At 39.7% G+C, this 16268-nt stretch overlaps 1 protein-coding gene across 1 annotated transcript in view; it reads right to left on the reverse strand.

Moving 5' to 3' along the window:
* THADA (THADA armadillo repeat containing) overlaps positions 1–16268 on the reverse strand; it is a gene marked incomplete at its 5' end in the record, with an annotated part of 153336 nt that overhangs the window by 24492 nt on the left and 112576 nt on the right. The window contains 5 exons of the mRNA XM_082302617.1: positions 2648–2779; positions 5945–6089; positions 7930–8002; positions 9375–9496; positions 9871–10283. Coding sequence (XP_082158743.1) covers positions 2648–2779; positions 5945–6089; positions 7930–8002; positions 9375–9496; positions 9871–10283 — 885 coding nt within the window. The remainder of the gene's footprint in view (positions 1–2647; positions 2780–5944; positions 6090–7929; positions 8003–9374; positions 9497–9870; positions 10284–16268) is intronic.

The raw sequence follows: 16268 nt of genomic DNA on the forward strand, positions 1-16268 counted from the left end.
ATTCAGCCTTGGTCCAAATGTAACAGACAAGTACATAACCCTTCTTACTCTATTCTTCCATGGGAAAACAAGATGCCAACCTGTATCACGCAGGAAGGGCAGGGGCAGTTGTCAGGCTATAGTCATAGATTCTTCTGGATCTCAATTTAATGAAGCACTGATGGCACTGATTCCCTAAGTCACAATAAATGCAGTTCTTCTGCAGGCAGCTACAGCCTCCTCCTCCCTTACATGCTGGGTACACAGTGAGAAAAGAGGATTTTGTGAGGAGTGGATATGAAGATGCTAGTGCCAAAATTTCTGGCAAGCTCAGTGCTTGAATTTTGTGAGCAGCATTCCTGCTCTCTGTATGGTGAATTAACAGCAGTAAAAGGTGAAACACAGCATAATCTAATCCTACAGTGCAGTATTTCTGGAAATAAATGGCTACTAGGACACAACACTTTTGATGAACAAATGAAGCTGAAATTATAATAGTCTCTTTACTCTCTCGTGTTAGCGAGCAGTAATGGTAATGATATAAAAGTGAAACAATTACAAAATGTATAAAACAGGTTTCTAAACATCCATTCCTCTTTCTGATGTCAAGTCATCTTTTCGATCTCATGATAAAACTGCTGGGCCACAATACTAATTTATCATCATAAATGGAAATGAAAAGTCAGTTAATTTAGGACATCCAGTAATTTGTTATAAAGTGAGAATTTTAAAGAGAGCTGTTTCACAGCTTCTAATGAATTTCACTCTATGGGTTTAGTTATTTTAAAGTCAGTGCTGTGATGAAAAATCAGACTTTCATGGTATGAAAACTTGAGAAAAAATAAGCAGATATTTGAGTGTAATTTAAAAATTCCCAGGACAAAGAGCACTGGTGATCTATGAAATATCTAAACCACAGACCCACACATACTGCATACTCTCACACGCACATGAAAAGAAAGGGGGTAAATGGAAGTAAACAAACAACGTACAAAGCTAAGGTAATTTTAATCTGGTTATAAATAAAAACCACAAGGGCAAAACCACTCCCCCCAAAAGCTAGAAAGCAAAACACAAAAAGTGAAAGGAGTTTAGCAGGGAAAAAAGATCACAGGAAGGAACAATGATGAAAAATGGACATGAAAAGAAACTGAATTATCTCTTTTCAAATGCAGCATTCTTTTTTAGTCACAGAAGACAGACACATTTCATTGCAAAAAGTTTAAGTGATAAAACAGGAAGGCACAGCTAAGTGTAACTAAGGGGTTAACAGAAGTTTGGGGAGTGGGGTCCCCATCCTAATTAGGAACATAGCAAATAAAAAACAATTCTTATTTTATTTTCTCAATTAAGGTCACTTCAGCTTTACAAAGAGATAAGTTATAAGAGCAAGCACTGATGTGACCTTAGTATTAATTAGCAGGACAGAGCCCTCATCCAATTACAGGAAAATATCCCTTGGCACCAGGATAGAACAAGGGAGAAAGCAGAAGATACAAGGACTCAGAGAGACAACCCAGCACTGTATTATTCCCAAAGAAAGTACGACCTTGAGACACTTGAGGATGCCCCCAAAGGCCAGCACTGGGGACCTGAGGCACATGCACACAGAGCCCCTCAATACTCAAGAGAGCTGTAGCTGGGACAAGAGAAACTGTCAGAGCTGTGATGCCAGTGCTGGAATCAGAGCTGTGGGATTTAACAGGAAGACAAAAGCTGTCCATACCATATCCCTCCTTTTACCACCTTCTACCCCACAGCACTGTGCCTGAACAGTGCCAGCTCAAAACCACACTTGCCACATGAGCATATTCCTGCCTTCTTCTATCTACAATAGTAGAAAACATAATTTTACTGCCTTTGCTTATTTTTTTTTAAACCACAGAGCTGCTGTATCTCCAGCCTAGAGTAAGTTCACATGGAGGGGGCTGACTTAATTTGAACTGAGCGCAGACAAGTTGGTACGGGCATTACTGAGTAGCACAGACCAGGGATCACCAGAGAGAGGTGAACATGGTAGTAAATTCTAATTTATTCACAACACATGGAAGAATGTGTCAGCAAAGACTCTCAAAGTGAAGCACATTAATTAGCTAAGCCTACTCAAGTTTTGTGGCTATTTTTAAATTAATAGGGTTGAGTAAACTAGGGCAAGCAGACAAAAAGGCCCACATCCTCAAAAGCACATTGTGGGTTATGCTGAGAATTGTCTTTGTTGATCTGGATCTAAATGGATTTCAAAGTCTAATAATGAATCAATGAGTCGAACAGTGTTTCCTAGATTCCTGTCTCTCTGTGATTAGGCTCTTATAACAGTGTGGGATTCAAGGAATGTCTTGCACTGCATTATATTAGACCTGAGCTGGTATTAAAGAACTTTCTAACTGTGAAATTATGTGAATGTTGACTCATCACAGCACGAACCATAAAGCTGAGTACTGCTGTTGTCTTTTTTACATCTCCATGTAACCATATGCAAATTATATACCAAGAACAGTAAAAGCAAAATAATAAAGCATGGTGGGCGTCAAACTTGCTGTTATCTTTTATGGTACGTATTTGTAGGAGATGGATGGAGCACTTTACAGTTAGCAAGAAATTTTTGATGAGAAAGAAATACTTTTGCCTCCCAAACATTCAATAATATTTAAAAATAAAGTTAACATACCTGTTCCTTCATTGCTCTTTTTTTCAGACAGTGCCACTTGTATCACTTCAGCAGCAGCATCCCTTACTACCAAATCTTCATTCTGCAGCAGTAGAATCACACATTTCCACAGACCAAGGGTATCAGATAGTCCTATATTTATTTGTGGAGAAAATTTAGAGTCTGTTTCTTATATGCATTCAAAGAAGTTAGAGAGCTCTGTTTCCACACCTAAACACAACACATGAAAGTCACTGGCAAACCACTGGGAAAAAGACTGGCAATATGATCAACGTATTTTCAGCATGTGTGAACCTTATCTAGGTGGCAGACTCAGCTTGGTTTAAACAGTGGGCTACAGATAAGAGAATGGGCCTCTCTATTGGGGTTCAACTTTAGTTGTGAATGCACTCCATTTCCTATAGTTTCTGGGAGTGTAGAATTCCTGTTTGGCAACATCAAAAATTCTGTGCAGAATTCCTGTTTGGCAACATCAAAAATTGACCAATGCACTCTGATCATGAATTTGCTGTTGCAATCTGCCTGGAGCAGAGGCTGCCAAACCAAGTTTTCTTCAGACACTGCCAGTAGTGCTGGACACAAATGCCATTCCCTGCTGGAAACAGCAAAAGACCTCACCTCTCAGGGATCTACCCATCACCTCCTTCTCCCACATCCACCTGAACCCAGCACTCACCAGTACGCCCTGCCAGCCTTACACCCACTGCCTGTTGGAAACAAGTTTAATCCATGAGGTAATTACATGTACACAGCTAACACTAACCAGAGAGAGCTGCCAAGAGGGAGGTGCTCAGCTGGTAATGGCCAAGCAGGCAGACAGCACACACCACCCCAGTGGCAATTCACACCTCACAAGCCATACTCCCCTTGCAAAGCCTCCTGCCATTTCATGCCACACCATAGATGACTAGCTCAAGTCACAAGGCTGTACTCCTAGGTTTGCTGGGGTATTTTTCAGCTGACTTTTCTGGTCTTGTTGAACATCCTGATTAAAGGAATCTACTAGAAATTCACTTTTAGATGCAGCCAGCTGTTAGATACTACTTTCTGGTGACTACAGACAACAGAAGAGCTGTGTTTCATTGCTGGTTTTCTTCCACCATGTTTTCAGCAGGTCTATCGGAGATTTGTATTACAAGGCTAGCCAGACAACTGTATTTTACTGCTTGGCCAAAGTAAATTGCTCAAGGCTTTACTACACAGGCAGAAGAAGCATTCCTGTATTACCTGTAACTTCCCTATGTGGCAATGGCATGAAGTATAATTATTTCAGAAAGAAGTGGCTTTTTTTCCTAGCATGACACACTCAATAATGTTATACTGGTACAGCTAGGGAAGAATAATTATTCCCTTATAGATTCAATTGCCAGATTTCCCATCTAGACAAGTTCCTACTCTATCTCCAGAAGCAGTGGAAGTCTGCAAATGGAAAGACTTTTTCTGAACCCTCAAGCAGCTTGATGGAAAGATGATGGGGTCAACCAGAACATACAGACTGGCATTCACCCTCTTCCTCTTATGAACATAATAATGGAAGCTCCTGGGAATGACTACAACTCCATTTCACATAACCACAGTTTCCTTTAACTTCTACTTTTTACTGTATGTGGTCAAGCAAGCTGATGCAGAAGAAGGCATAGAAGTCAAAGCTGTTTACATGCACAGAAGCCCTTTAAGGAAATTATTCTGGGTTTATATCACTACAACTAACCACCAGACCATGCCCTTGATTTGCTGAACACTGCAGTACTGACAGTTTCACAGTCGTAAAGACCCCCAGACTCACAATTCTAGGTACTATGGAGGGTCAGCTCTGCATCTTTTTTCCTCTGCATCAATTCTCAGAGCAAAGAGCTAACTGGGATGGTCTGCCCACCAAACAGACCTTGGGGGTCTATTTTCTGGGCTGTTTGGGAAGCATTTATTTTTACTTGTCTGTTTTCATTTGTTTTGTTAGGATTTTATACAGGATACAAACTGCTGCTATTTTTTATTTCAGACCACATCTGCCTGACTGGAAAGCATGGAAATCAGCAACTGTTTTGACAAGATCAAAGAAGAAACTGTTGTCCATCATCTATGGACCACATCCAAATAACAACAGATGAGAAGCACAGCATTTGGGACTTTTTCACTCCAGTACCTCCCCTGTCTTCATTTGACATAAAATGGTAATGATGTCTGTCCTATGAAGAGCTTTATCTACATGGTGGAGGTCAAGATTTCCAGAGCTGATACTATGAACACTTAATAGTGCAATGTCTACCTCATATAACAGATTTAGCTCTGTTAAATGTTACCAGTACCTCTTAAAAGGCACATCTCATAATAACAGCTGATTTTTCACAAAACCACTATCTACAGGTTAAGAAATATACTGTTCTTCTTGTGTAAAACATATTTGTATCCAGTCCACATGGATGAACTTAAGCTACTTAAACCAAAAACATTTCTATAACTACACTGGAATAAAGTATCATGGAGTTAAAACTAAAGCTGTCTGTCCTGTTCAGGATGCAAAATAATTTTTTTATTACCTATTACTACCTATTCTTGCATATTTCCTGGCTCTTTAGTCACAAAATCCCCTTAGTCACAAAATCCCCCATTATCTATTCAATGAAGTCGGGGGGGGGCTAAAAGAAAAACCCCATCTATTCTCCAGAACAAACCAGAGTTTCCAAACCAAAGTTTAAACTTTGGTCTAAACAGTTGACTGTGCCTCTCAGTCACTAAACTGCTGAATAAGGCTGCGTAGGTTATATCTGTTCTCTTTTTCTTTGTTTTCTAAAGAGACAATCTAATCTTAACTTTAAAAAAAAATCATTATACCTGGGGGATATAACGTGATCCAATTATTAATCATTCTTATAGTAGAACATGACTCTCATTTCTAGACTGAAGCCCTTAATTTCAACATCCAGCCAGCACAGCTTTGTTACACTCCCAGTATAAAGTATGCCCCCATCACCAATAGAGTATTACAGAAAGATTCAAGTCAGAGAACAACTGCAAGCCCATAATTCTGTACAGCAATGTATAGTGAGTGACCTGGAGACATAACAACATCTCATGTGCCCCTTCTGCCAAGCTACTGCAAGAGGCTGTGCACGTGTCCTTTCTACCAGAATTTAAATAAATCTCTATGCTTAGTAATTAAATCCTGTTAAAATTTTCAAATAACCCCATTTGACGTAATTCTGTTTTGACTGTGTGTACACACACAACACATATGAAATCATGTATTAATGGATTTCATCAAAAAAGATCCAGAAAATTACTGTTCAAGCTACTTACCAAGGATGAGCTTCTCACTGATCAAAAGGAATGATGTTATACTTTTAAGAACTTCAGCAGCTGCTAGCAGCATCTCTGTCTCTTGCTCATCTCCACAAAAATACACTATCAGCTGAACCCATTTTTTCAACATTTCTTCTGAAATCTGAAGGCACAGAACACATGAGAAGTATGCTGTACAAGCTGGTGTTACCTCTTACCATCACAGTGAACTATGGCCTGCCAAAGGGATACTGCTCATTAGTAAATGCTGGGTTTTTTCAAAGTTGTGAATCCCACATGACCATTTAGAAGTTAGGAGATTTTCTTCTAGTCAGAGCAGTATTCACAGGCAAGTCTCTTGCTCTGTCTCTTCACACCAGACTCACCAATGACCACACAAGTCAAAGTATATCTTTGTGTCCTCAGTTCTTCTAAACATGCAAGCCAAAGACAAATATGCTGGTCCTTTGCTGAATTTCAGACAGTTCCTCTCTGCCCATCTCTCCAGCCTGCTGAGGCCCTTCTGAAGGGCTGCACAGCCTCTGGGGTATCAGCCACTGCTCCCAGCTTTGTGTTGTCAGTGAACTTGCTGAGCAGGGGTCTGGCCCTCCACCGAGTCATTGATGGATAAGTTAAACAATACTGGGCCCAGTATTGAACCTTGAGGGCACCACTAGTGACAGATCAACAAGACCCTGTGACACTGCTTATGTCCCTCTGGGATGTGCCATTCAGCCAGTTCTCAATCCACCTCATTAACTGAGGAATCGATGAAACCTCACGATACTCTGCCTCATTCTGCTTGGTACAGGGCCATGTACCTGCACTGCACAAAGGGACAGAGCCAGAGTGTGTCCTACAGATTCTGTAACAGGTGAAAACAAAACATAAAAATCTCTCAAGATATTAAAATGACTCAAATTTCAAGCAGACACATAGAAGGAATATCTAGAAAGACAGAACTTAACTTTTACCTTATGGAAAAGAAAATCCTTTCCATAGATGTAAATACTGAATGCAAGCCCAAAGAAAGAATTTAGATGGAAAACTGATGTACCTGGTCTTTCCCAAAGCCAAAAGCTCTCTGTAGATATATCTTAGATCTCCCAAGATTTATATGCTTATTAGAGAAAGCTGTTTTAGTATTTCTAGTTAAGATTGTTACAGCATTTTACATTAATTCCTCTGTTATGTTATACTTAAGTCCTCACACTGTGCCTTTCCTTTAACAAAAAGATTTAACATCATAATTCATGTTCCTCAATTCTTATGTGCAAATCTGATTCTATATTTTTTATAATAAGATGTGGTTATTAGCATATAATATGAATCCATTCTGCTGCTCATTCTATGAAAAACAACAGCTATGTAAGGAAAAAAAATCTTCCTTTTAAAACGGATCATGAGAGTTTTGTTTGTTTTAAAATATCCACTAAGTGGGTTTTGTGTCTTTGAAAAGACTTTTAAGAATGTCCAGCACTAAAGCTGCCTTTGCTCTGCCCTACACATACGTATCACAGACTGACAATTTAAAATCAAAAGAAATCTGAGCCGGCTGGGAACTGCACCCAACCACGGCTCTAGCTTCGTGCCTTCCCACCCGACATGCCCTCCTGTGGGCTCTCCAAAAATCAAGAAACCACAAAAAAGTTGCACTTCAGTAAATGGGCTGGATTCAGAACAAGCATTAAACACCACAGGCATTTCCCTTTCCACACTACAGTGACCATTTTGGATGGGCTCAGAAGCTGAAATTACTCCATCAGAAATATTTACATATGTATTTAAAATGACTCTGAGAGGGATATACTGAGGTGATATTCCTAGCTGTTTCATTTCAGAACATGGCAGCGTATTCAGAGAGGAAGACATAATATCAAAAATGATGCAAGGACACAAGAAAACACAAGCTTGGGGAGTGGATCTAAAAGAAGCCACACTACTGCTTCAATCACCAAAACCTGAAGAATTACAAAACTGTTAATCAGCTCCATTTCCCTTACCTGCTGATGGGTCTGCAAAAGGTGGATAATCAATTTGGAGGCAAATTTGAGAGCTATGGTTTGACCTTCAGGGCTGAGAAAACAAGACAAAGGACATATCAGAAAAACAGCTATTTCTGCCATCATTTCATCTCTACAAGAAACCAGCCAGCTCTTAATTATTTCTGATTATCACCAACAGGTATTTTTCAAGCTGAGCACTTGGAGCTTTTACATTAGAGATGCAGATGTTAGCTACAGCTACATGTTGCTGATATGCAAATGAAACATGCCCTTACTTTCACTTCTCTCATGTTTATTTTCTATTTACATACTTCTCATAGAAGAACACATTTGAAAATGGAACCCAAGTCAAATAACCCAGACATTATTTTAAATTGTAAACAAAAGCATCTCTTCAAGCTGGTGTTTAGCTGCAGGAATATTTTCTACAGCTGCTAGAAATGCTTCTAGTGCAGAATATGCCTACTGCCAGCTTCCAAGCTTCCCTGCTGCCTAGCAGGATCTAAGGACATGGCTCTTGGCACCGTGGCTTCTGAAGCCTGTTCCCACCATGGGGAATGACAACACCTGAGCAGTAAGGCCAGCTACTTCAGCCATTTCCCTCTAACAGCACCAGCCAGTGTTATTTTACCACCACTATCTTACTTCATCCCAGAAATGACCACTCCCCATCATTTGAACAACTTAGTGCAAATCAGCAGCAAATGTGCACAGCTATAAAATGCTATTCTAAACTCTTTACCCTTGACATTGGTAACACTGGACTGCAATGTTTACATGGCTTAAAAAGCTATCAGAAACAGGATGTCATACCCTTAGAGCATGGACACTGTAACCCTGTTTGTCCACTCCACTATGGAGAGATGGACACGGCTTCTAATTCAGTAGGAACTACAAACTGGCTCCAGCTTTTCAGTGCTTTCTGCTGGCTTTACAGTCTGTGTAAGGAGTGCAAACCCTACAGATTAGGATTAACCATTTCTGACAATCCAACAAGTTAAATGAGATCTGCCATTCTTTCTACAAACCATCTGCCCATAAACCAGGATAGGAGGGATGGCAGATTCACAGCAAACGAGTGTATGGTTGGATCATTAATACTAATTGCTAATTCTACATTAAACTGGGTGTTTCCCAATTACCATGCAGGAAGAACTATGCTCACTGGCTCTCACTGGACAGCCAGAGTAACTTTGTGCTTCATGAACTGTATTACTGGACATTTACAGGGTCTAGTATGACCTGGGGGCCTTTTTAGTAATTCAGATCCACACCTAACTTCTCTGAAAAATTCTCAAGAACCCTCTTTACTCAAATAAGCCACACTCACTTTTCTGAAACATGGATTTTTAAATCAAAGGGCAGTCCCAAACCAATATATTAATGATCAGTGTTAAAAGTTTTTAAAATATAAGTATTTCAACATCCATGACAGACCATACCTGCTGGGGATATCTGCAAGGTTTAAGCTCCAGGTTAAGAGCTCATTTGGATTCATTTTTATAGAGCATTTGGTCTTTGGAAGCACATTTCTGAGATCCATATTATAAAGAATTTCCAGCACCTGCAGACACAATTCACAAACAAAGAATTTACAGTCTCAACAGGAATGTGCACATTTGAGATCAATAAAACACTGACTTAAGCTCCACTCCAAGAACACAAAAATTCCCTCTGGATAGTTCTAAGAAAGGAGAGAGGAAGTTCTTGCTTTTACACAAGAACATCTGTTACAAAATTATTGCACAGCTCCTGTTCAGTGTAAAAAAAACCCAATTACTCACCCATTATTTAAAAAGCATAATGCATATATGAAATACATGAAATATACATGAAATATATATGAAATATATTTTTGAAAATTACAAATATAATCTAAAAATTAAAAACATAATTTACTGAAAACATACAAAATGTCAATAAAAAAGCACCTCTTACCTTGCAAAAACACTGGGGATTGGTTTCCTTCAGAGCCATTGAGAGAAAAGTGTCTTCCAAATCAATGAGTAAACACAATACACCTCCTCTTCCTTCTGCAATCTGCTTGGAATTTCTTTGTTTCAGCCACAGCAGTATTGCTTCCAATGCCAGCAGACGCACCTCATGGAACTCGCAGTGCAGGAGATGAGCTACTGACAGTGAGGGCTTGGCCATCCTCTTTGCAGCAGCTGAACCACAGCTCTGGATGTCAGCACCTGCAGTCACTGACAGCACTGATATTACAAGTTTGGTGATGCTCTGGAGATATTGTATCAGTCCTGGTACTGCAGATGAGTAGGGAATACCAGACATCAACTCAGAATCTGAAATTACTCTGTTCATCTCTTCCCAAAAGTCAAGCAATTGCATTCCTGGAATGAGAGTAACACTTAATAAAGTGACAAATAGATGTTACCATCTGCTCCAGACCATGAAGTTGACAAATATCAGGTATGCAAAAGGTATCACGGCGTAAATTCAGGCATTAAATGAAAACCAGGGTTCTCCTTCATTTTAAATTGATTCCAAATTATAAAAAAGCTTTGCTAGGTATCACATGTATTCTTATTTAAACAGAAAGAAACAAGGACACAAAGTTTTCTGAGAACCAAAAATTGTTCAACACATGAGCTGAAAGTTTCAATCAACTTAAAAAATGCTACAGTACCTTGCATCTTTGATTTCCTGCAATCTTTACCAACTACATCTATTTGGTAAGCATTTCTTTAAATCAAGCTGGTAATACAATATTGCAAATTGTACGAACCTACCATTTCTACCATTGTAGAAAGTGATTAACACAAATAAACTATTAAATATATGTGGAAAAAATGTAGATAGTTAGCTCTAAAATCAGAGACCAAGCTGGACAAAGTGCTGTCAGACTACTCAGCTGCAACTGAAATCAGGAGAAATGATGACAAAGGCCATTCTGATAGCACTGAAAATCTCACGCCTTCATCACTTTAGTCAGAAAAAACCTGCTATTAAGAAGATGCCCCTTTGAGATAAATAGACCTGCCCTGTGTGTATCAATTTAAAGAATTTACTGATAAAAAAATCCAGGATGCTTTTCCTATTTTTATTCATTTTGAACAGTTAACATAGCTAAGAAAAAAAAGGAGCTGCATTGTAACTCCTCTCATGTATGAGCACAGGAACTGTGGCATTTCAGCCATTTACACTGGTGCAACCTTGTCCACATGGCCCAGCACAGCCTGAGAACATTCTTCAGTGCTTGGCCACCTCCTGGAGTCAACCAAGAGGCCGCTGCCATCTGTGATACCAGAGGGTTTCAGGCCTTCTCAGAGTTGGCAATGTAGACACAAAAAGAAAGAAAAAAATCATCAATGGTCCTATCTCACACCCATGTAGACTGAAATACCCATGTGCCTTGAGTTCAACCTTCTTCTCCAACATCAGCAGGAATGAACCATTTTATAATATTGAAACCAAGGATTTTTGCCCAGTTCAGTGTCTCTACAGCTTGTACTGCAAGAAAATGAACATGCTGCACCCCTCAAAATTCAAATGCAAGTCGAGGAAAATCACAAAGAACAGAGAACAAAAGTGCCACTGTGCTAAGGCATGTTGGAAGTTTAGGGTCTTTTAAATGTAAAAATGCACTGAAGGTAAATACAAAGATTAAACAAACTTAGATTTCTTCAGTATCTTCAAGAAGACAATTCATTGCCATGTACCTTTGCTGTTTATAATTAAACACTGAGCACTGCTAAAAGCGTGTCCAAATAGTCCTACTAAATTCCTGAATTTGACACGAAGCCACAGCACAAATATAGATTCATTTTGTTGCCCATGAAGACATTTCCCTAAGCCTTCTATTTACAGTTAAATATCCTGCCCTTTCATATTCAGATTCTTCCAAAGCCATCTTAATTTGTCTGACATTTACACAGAAAATTGACATGGTTGTACACTGTCTAGCACATAAGGCAGAACCATTTCTGAATAATTCTGGACACGCTTCAAAGAAATCCAGTATTTGTAAAAAATTTTCCAACATATTGCCCAACCATTAGCTCTGTCATTCAGATTTTTGCTACAGTTTCTTTTCTGAAGGGACTTGCTGCACAAAGGAACTCCAGTATCACTGCAGAACCATCTCACAGCATTATCCTCTATGTGACACAGCTGACTTCCGCCTTATAGCAATGCTAAATTGTGTATTTTGTATATTTCATTTGCTACATTTCTAAACCCCCTCCAAACACACTGCTTTTACACACTGGCATCACAGCATAAACTAGCAATAATGCCCATGTCACACAACAAGTATCCAACTGCCAGAATTCCTTAATTTCTGAACTGTCTGGTTGCCTTGGAGAGGGATTAGGCCTTCGTCTCAGTTATTACACAGCCTGACTCCACATACAGAAGTTTAACAACAGAAATAATCCCAGGCAGCTGAAAGAAAAAAGGTTCAAGGTCCAACACCTCAGTTCAAGAAGAGAAACAGCCTCAGCTTTGGAGCACTGCACCCTCTCAGGTTCCTACCTGCTCCCCCTCTCAGCTGCCTTTCAGTAACACACATGCCAACTGGCTCAACTCTTCAAACCAAGGGTGTGTTTGCAAGTATATTGCAAGAGGAATGCTTTTATCTCCTGTCCATGTTGCTTCACATTGAGGTAAGCTACATGCAAGCAGTAATGGGAAACCTGACAGGATGGAAGGGTCAAAGCTCCAGAGCAGGAAAAGGGAGAGTAGTACTAGGTGGAGAGAGAGAGAGAGAGAGAGAGAGAGAGAGGGAAAAAAATAGGGGAAGGGGGCAGGATGTCTTTCATTTTGTTAGTGTCAATGCTACCAACTTCACCAGAGCCTGCAACCCAACATCACACAGAGTGGTGACCCTTCCATGGACTCTGGGAGCTGCCCATGCACTGACCTTCCAACTCAGCAAACTTTCATTTGTATTTTGCAAGGCCAGCACAACTTCTCTTTATATCTTCATCTTTGAAGGGGAAAACTACTTTCATACAAAAAACATGGCAAAGCTACTCACTCCCAGAACTACCAGTTTGCAGAGACTAATCTGATACAAGAGTCTTTGGCAACAGATCCTCTTTTTCCATACATATCAAATACTTCTGCTTTGGAAGCCTTCTGGATTACTTCTTCTTTTCCCATGCAATTGTGAAAGACTGGACACTGTGGCTCATCTATTTTACAGAAAGTCTCTTTAAAATTGGACGTCTCAATGGCAAGGCCGTCAGCAAAATAAGACTGTCTGCATATTTGCTTAGCCTCAGCACACCAGAAAGCAAATCCTTCTGCATTCATCTTGTGCTCCACATGCTCTCCAACACTCTTTTTTTCACACAAATATGTACAAAAGGAAAGAATGCTCCAGTCTTATTACAGTGCAGTGGAAATAGTCCTGCTTTCAACTGCATCACTAAGAAATCTTTCCAGGCTTTCATGTAAATGTTTTCTAGTCTGCTTAGCTTTAAGTAAACTCTTTCCTTTGGCTTACATCAAAATATGCAACTAAACCAGAAAACCACACTGGTTCCCAAAGTAAATGTCAGCCTCTGTTGTTAAGATACAGTAACGACATACTTCTATTTACAAACAAACATCACTGTACAGTTTGAATGACCAGCTGCTGTGAGAAGGGAGAACAAATTTTGGCTCACCAAAGAAGGGTCCTAGCAAACAGCAGTTTTTCCAGGATGCTGACAGATGCAAAAGAGTCCCCAAGAATTAAGTGGAATTAATTTTGTTTCCCCCTCAAGGATTGCTTAATTTGTGGAACAGGAAGAATTTCAGCCTACTTCTAGTACAGGAGACATCTTACATGACCACTTGGTTCTCCTCAACACCCGACACAAACATCCTCAATCCCTTTATGTCCCCGACACTGATATATGCATACATCAGCTATGCCACAGCATCTCAGTTTGAGGGGCTGCTTTTTTAATCCTATTTGTGATCAACTGATGTTCAGTCAGGTATATGAAGTAAAACGGTCTTTCACCACCTGAAAATAAAGAGGAAAGGAAGAGGGGCAGAATAGAATCAGCAGACTGGATGAATCTCCAGTCACAAACCACCCCAAAATTCAGCAGCTCCCAAACCTGCACCCTGGCTCTCTCCTGCTCTTCCCTGCAGTGGCAGGCAGGACCTATTCAGTCTGTTCCCAGAGTAAGCAGAAACATAGAGCAAGGACAGAAAAATGTCCCTGCTCAGGGAGTAACAAACCGTCAGCTGATGGACAGTTCAGCTGATCTTTCACCTCAGAGATACCATAGTCTGTTCAAAAGTGAGAGAATGTAAATTCCTTCCGTATTTAAATCTAAACTTGCTTCACCTCCTTGCAGGGTTGATACATTTCTGTAGGATTTGGTAATTTCACACGGATTATCTAGCTAGTGCCAAGTGGACAACTCTCCTGATCATCAGGGCGGGCTTCCTTCCGTACATGTAATTAGCATACCTTTAAGTATTTGCACACTTCTAGATAAATATTGAGATTAAATCTTGTATGCAGGCCCTCGAGCATCCAAACTACCATGTTCCTACTAGAGGCTCCAGGAAAAACAGAACAAAGCAGGGGAAAAGGGGGAAGTTACTACCAGCATCAGAAAACTTACTGACATTCTGCAAGGGCAGACAAAAATGACAAGACCAGAAATAAAATGCTGCTGTGCTTGCAGTATATTGTTATGGGAAGGGGGTCCAACCATCAAAAATACAGATATTCATCATCATTCACCAAGACCTGCAAGAAAGTGCAATTGTTTATAAACTGAGGTTAAAATCCTCATGCACTCTCAAACTACCATCCACAGACATCTGAAGAGATCATACGAATAGGGAGTAGGCTGAGAAGTAATCAGTGCCAAGAAGAGATTTTCCTAGACAAATACTAAGGAAAAGTATTTTCTTTCTTATTTTTCCTTTTTATTAAAAGTGGATCACTGCTAAATGGAAAAAAAAACCACAAAGAGAACAGAAAAGTCTGTTTCATTACACTGCCATACTAAGGTGACTGCTGATGATCATAAAAAGGGCATATTTTAAGCAGGATGTTTTCTTTTAAAGACATCTGCAACTTCTTCAACATCAGAGACTAATCATCATAACTTTCAATACAATTCGAAACTACAAACATGACTGACTAACAGAATCTACAGGTAATTTATTATTGAGGACACAAGCATCCCATTGCATTTTGTACAGCACAGGGGAAAGTTTTCAAAGAAAAAAAGAAGGGAAAAAGAAAAAACATTTTATCTGGACACTGAGACAGCTGTTTTTTCTTACAGCTTCTCTCTGGCTCAGCACTGAGTTTTCCAGTATTTTTTATTCATACAGAATCACAAAACCCCATGGAGACAGTGCAAGTTAGTCAGTGGTACATGTTGGAATCTAAAGAGAACCTGATTTTGAAAGGACAAGCAGTCTCTGTCTTCACATGGGGACAGACTTTTAACTGCTAACATTAATAAACATGACCAGTTCCACTTTGCCCTAGTGTCACTTATTTCATGCAACATCTTTCCATATTCCCTGTTCAACACGGCATTCCAGAAGTATCATGTCCACCCTCCACAACCCTCCTCTGATCTCTGATTCTGCCATCATTCTAAAACACTCTTACTTTCCTCCTCCTCCTCCATCTGTGTCACAAGTTCTGCTTCCAATGCTTCCTTGACAGTGTTGGTGTTGCACACATCCATCTCCTTTCTCCAAAAATTTATTCTTTTCAGCCTTGGTCCATTTGTTTTGTTCTTCTGTCTCACACTAACTTTTGTTCTGTCTTTGGACCACCTCAACATCCCTCACTTGTTCTGCCTCTGGCATTTTACTGTCCAGGCAACTCCCAGTCACTCCCTGTGTCTTGGACCTCCAACAATGCCACCTTCAACTTCTTCATTCTCCTGTCTGCAGTGAATTAGAACCGAGTACCTAAAACCACTTCCTTTTGACTTGTCTAATTTAATGTAAGTAGGCACAGTGCATTTAGATGATCCTGCAAATATGTTTTAAACCTTTACCTTCCTTAAGTCAAGATAAAAACATTTACCTGGCACCACAGTCAATACACCAGCAAAATTTATATAATTTCTGACATAATAAGTAAAAACTGCCTTCAACTTGTCAAGAGTGAAATTAAGTTTAAGCTAATTAGACCAAATAACCAAAACACATGTTAACAAGCTGCCGGTGGTTTTATTCAAATAATTCTTTGGCCACACTTCTTAAAGATCTAGGTAAAGAAAATTAAAGAATGGCTAAAATAACCAACCTAGTTATCCCTGTCAAATTTTTACCATTCAAAAATCATCAGTTTTCAAGTTAGCCTGCAGGAAAAACTTGGCTGCCATTTAGCTTCT

The sequence above is a fragment of the Coloeus monedula genome, assembly GCF_965178545.1.
Source record: "Coloeus monedula genome assembly, chromosome: 2".
Classification (NCBI taxonomy): domain Eukaryota; kingdom Metazoa; phylum Chordata; class Aves; order Passeriformes; family Corvidae; genus Coloeus; species Coloeus monedula.